Below are 4,359 nucleotides of genomic sequence, written 5' to 3' on the forward strand. Positions count from 1 at the left end.
TTTCTCACAAAAAGAATGTAGGCTGGGGGTGGGAGAGGGCAGAACTGAAAGAACAAAAAAGCATTAAGAAAGAAAAAACCACACTCACTCCAGGTCTCCTTTTCTGATGGCTTTTTCTTTTCAGATCTGGGACTAGATTTCAGAGGAAACGGTAGACATTTGTAGCTGGGAGGTGGGGAGGTGGAAGGAGAGGTTGCTGCCCCAGGAGTCTAGGGAAGGAAGAGGCAATTTTTCAAAAAGTACAAGTGGCCAGTAACCCCAGCGGAAGATGCTGTCCCTTTCTGGTAATCAGAGGAAGGCAAACACAACTACAGGGAGATGGGATTAGCAAAGAAGAAAGAGTAACAAGGCCTGATATGGGGGAGGGAATGGAGGGGGGCGGGCCCTCTTCTGCCGCACTGCTGGTGGGAGGGGAAATTGGGGACCCGAGTTGGTGGATGACGTAGCTCTCACGTGACCAAGAGCTGACGTGTGCAGAAGTCCTTCTTGTTCTGGTCGTTGTTCCCGTCTGAGTACCAGCTCCCCATTGCCCTGAGGGCGAGCGGGCCTGCAGCAGAGGCAAGAAGGAGGAGGAGAAGGAAATTGTCCCGGATCCCTGCAGGTCAGTGCCTGGGAGATTCCAGAAGGTGGGGGTGGCCGAGGGCGCAGGGCGGAGACCGTCGCGGGTCCTGGGGCGCCTCCGTCGTCTCTCCCACTCGCCGCCGGCTTTCCAAGACATCTGTCCCGCCCGCAGCCCATTTCGTTGCTGCGAAATGGTGAGCAGCGGGGTGTTTGGGGAGGAGCTCAGAGATTAGGAGGTGGGAATCTGGTGGAACCGAGGCCATAATCTGGAAAGGGAGCTGCGGCCTGGGTGTTTGCCCCCAGTACTCCAGGACAGTGCCGGCGGGGAAAGGCTGGACATGGGGAGGGGGGTGTGCAACGTGATGTGTCAGCAGAGCCCCGAGAGGGGTCATAGGGGTGGGAAACCTTTGACAACCAGGCCTCCGAATTAGGAAAGAGTTTTCTGTTCTGGGGACCGGTCCGTCCACCAAGCACTCGGTAGCGGCTGTTTCCCGTCTTTCTGACTGTGACTGTGTCTTCCTGACCATGGCTCTGTGTCTTGTGGGTCCGAGCCTCTCCCGGGTTGCCAGTCTTTCCGTAGGTTGCGGCACTACGCCAGGCTAGAGAAGAGGAAGGAAATTAACCCCGATCGGTGAAGGTCGATTTGAGGGTAAGACCAAATGGGGACCCTAACAGGGGCGGTGGTGGGGGTGGGGAGAAACCAGAGATGGCAATAATCTAGGTTGGGTCTGAGTCTGAGTGTGTTTCTTGCACTCCTAGGACTGTGGCGAAATGGCGTGCGTTGTGTGTGTGTGTGTGTGTGTGTGTGTGTGCGCGCGCGCGCGTGTGTCGCGGGGGGTGGGGTGGGGGAGAATGACAGAAGGGAAACCTATCAGATAGTTTGTTCATAATCCTCTTCTCTCAACAGCATTTAGTCCCCATGTTTTCGATCTGTCATCCTGCAGGTCTGCTGTAGCAGGTGGCACCACTTGAAGCGAGGGAGGAAGTTTCCTCAGATCAGTAGAGGTCGGTGTGGGCGTGGGGGCTGCTTGGAATGGGGGAGGGGTTGGAAATCGCCCGCGGTTGGACAGGCTCACCCTATCCTACCTTATTTCCCTAACATCCCTCCCATTTCAGGCTAGGGAAGGGGCAGGCACGTGCATGTTTTGGATGGCATAGAGAGGTTTTTTTAAAAAAAAATCTGACAAACTATATAGGTGAATCAGGAAAGCAACGAATGTACAGTCAATCCATCAAGGCTTCAGTTCTCACTGCCTCTGGTCTCTCTGCAGATTGCAAGGGTTGTTAGGCGTGGCACACCTCCAGGGGAGGGAAGAAGGGGCAAACTGCCTGTCTGAAGGAGGTTAGTGCAAGGTGCCACTCCCTGGGAACACCCGAGGTTGGGGTGACTGAGGGCCCAGCAGAGACTATGGGCTCCGTTGCCTTTATCTAGGCTTGGGGAGGGAGTGGACTGCGGAGGGTAGGGGGAGAGTGAAATGAGGAGGAAAGAGTTTGTTAACAATCTACACTTCCTGCCAAGAACTCATTTACTTATCCCTCTGTGCAACTGTCTGCATGGGACAACACAAGGAGAAGAGAAACTCAAACCCCTTTTCCTTCCTCCACCCGCTAGGTCCACCTCCAGAATCAGCTGTTGTGGCCTTGAAGTGGCTGAAGACAATCATCCTCCAAAGGCCGGCACCCAGGCCAGGCCCATAGCCCTCTTCCCCCAGCCTGTGACTGCTCTGTTCCTTGGTCCCTGATATCGTCAGGGACGATTGCATGGGCTACGCCAGGAAAGTAGGCTGGGTGACTGCAGGACTGGTGATTGGGGCTGGCGCCTGCTATTGCATTTATAGACTGACCAGGGGAAGAAAACAGAACAAGGAGAAAATGGCTGAGGGCGGATCTGGGGACGTGGATGATGTTGGGGACTGTCCTGGGGCCAGGTACAATGACTGGTCTGATGATGATGATGACAACAGTGAGAACAAAGGTATAGTATGGTACCCACCTTGGGCCCGGATTGGGACTGAGGCTGGGACCAGAGCTAGGGCCAGGGCAAGGGCCAGGGCTACCCGGGCTCGTCGGGCCGTGCAGAAAAGGGCTTCCCCAAATTCAGATGATACTATTTTGTCCCCTCAAGAGTTGCAAAAAGTTCTTTGCTTGGTTGAGATGTCTGAAAAGCCTTATATTCTCGAAGCAGCTTTAATTGCCCTGGGTAACAATGCTGCTTACGCATTTAACAGAGATATTATTCGTGATCTGGGTGGTCTCCCAATTGTTGCAAAGATTCTCAATACTCGGGATCCCATAGTTAAGGAAAAGGCTTTAATTGTCCTAAATAACTTGAGTGTGAATGCTGAAAATCAGCGCAGGCTTAAGATATACATGAATCAAGTGTGTGATGACACAATCACTTCTCGCTTGAACTCATCTGTGCAGCTGGCGGGACTAAGATTGCTTACGAACATGACTGTTACTAATGAGTATCAGCACATGCTTGCTAATTCCATTTCAGACTTTTTTCGTTTATTTTCAGCAGGAAATGAAGAAACCAAATTTCAGGTTTTGAAACTCCTTTTGAATTTGGCTGAAAATCCAGCCATGACTAGAGAACTGCTCAGGGCCCAAGTACCATCTTCACTGGGTTCCCTGTTTAATAAGAAGGAGAACAAAGAGGTGATTCTTAAACTTCTGGTCATATTTGAGAACATAAATGACAATTTTAAATGGGAGGAAAATGAACCTACTCAGAATCAATTCAGCGAAGGTTCACTTTTTTTCTTTTTAAAAGAATTTCAAGTGTGTGCTGATAAGATTCTGGGGATAGAAAGCCATCATGATTTTTTGGTGAAAGTAAAAGTTGGAAAATTCATGGCCAAACTGGCTGAGCATATGTTCCCAAAGAGCCAGGAATAACTTCTTGATTTTGTAGTTTAGAAGCAACACACATTGTAAACTATTCCTTTTCTCCACCTTGTTTATATGGTAAAGGAATCCTTTCAGCTGCCAATTTTGAGTAATGAATATCATATTGTATCATCAACGCTGATATTTATCTGAGTTGGTCTTCAGGTCTAAGCTGGATGAATGAATATCACTACCTGTTCTGAAAACAAGTTTGTTGCTTTTTATCTCACTGCCTAGATTGAAATATTTTTACTATTTCTTCTGCATAAGTGACAGTGAACCAATTCATCATAAATAAGCTCCCTCCTGTCATGGGCATTGACTTAATTTGTGTATCATCAATAAAGTTGTGTGTTAATGCTGGAAAAAAAAAGAAAGAAGAAAAAGAAACCATCCTTGTCTTTTGGTTTATAATCTAGTTGGAGAGATAAGAAACATACAAACAAAAAGATAACAGAATATCTCAAGCATATATTTTTTTTTTAATTTTTTTTATTTATTTATTTTTGGCTGTGTTGGGTCTTCGTTTCTGTGCGAGGGCTTTCTCTAGTTGTGGCAAGCGGGGGCCACTCTTCATCGCGGTGCGTGGGCCTCTCACTATCGCGGCCTCTCTTGTTGCGGAGCACAGGCTCCAGACACGCAGGCTCAGTAGTTGTGGCTCACGGGCTTAGTTGCTCCACGGCATGTGGGATCTTCCCAGACCGGGGCTCGAACCCGTGTCCCCTGCATTGGCAGGCAGATTCTCAACCGCTGCGCCACCAGGGAAGCCCTCAAGCATATATTCATTGTCAAATATGTGCGTTCAGAGCACAGAGGAAGCAAAGGTTTCTGTGGGATACAACAGTCAGCTACAGATTTATGGAGGAAGTGGCCATTTAAAGTGAGTCCTCTATGGGATAGGTAGTT

At 49.3% G+C, this 4,359-nt stretch overlaps 1 protein-coding gene across 2 annotated transcripts; it reads left to right on the top strand.

Annotated features, from left to right (window-relative positions):
* The first annotated feature begins 452 nt into the window (after window positions 1–452).
* ARMCX3 (armadillo repeat containing X-linked 3) lies at window positions 453–3,872 on the top strand. 2 transcript variants are annotated; one of them, XM_036839722.1, is made up of 5 exons: window positions 453–601; window positions 1,131–1,210; window positions 1,506–1,566; window positions 1,833–1,903; window positions 2,174–3,872. In XM_036839722.1, exon 5 carries the CDS (start codon window positions 2,323–2,325, stop codon window positions 3,460–3,462), a length of 1,140 nt encoding a protein of 379 aa, XP_036695617.1. In that variant the 5' UTR covers window positions 453–601; window positions 1,131–1,210; window positions 1,506–1,566; window positions 1,833–1,903; window positions 2,174–2,322; the 3' UTR covers window positions 3,463–3,872. The 2 variants fall into 2 exon arrangements, with proteins under 2 accessions (XP_036695617.1, XP_036695618.1); XM_036839723.1 differs by lacking the exon at window positions 1,833–1,903.
* The last annotated feature ends 487 nt before the right edge of the window (window positions 3,873–4,359 follow it).

This window comes from Balaenoptera musculus, chromosome X, assembly GCF_009873245.2.
Source record: "Balaenoptera musculus isolate JJ_BM4_2016_0621 chromosome X, mBalMus1.pri.v3, whole genome shotgun sequence".
NCBI classification, from domain to species: domain Eukaryota; kingdom Metazoa; phylum Chordata; class Mammalia; order Artiodactyla; family Balaenopteridae; genus Balaenoptera; species Balaenoptera musculus.

Bases quoted from the DNA above. Each gene is read 5' to 3' on its own strand.
- ARMCX3 (XM_036839722.1), top strand. From the start codon at position 2,323: ATGGGCTACGCCAGGAAAGTAGGCTGGGTGACTGCAGGACTGGTGATT.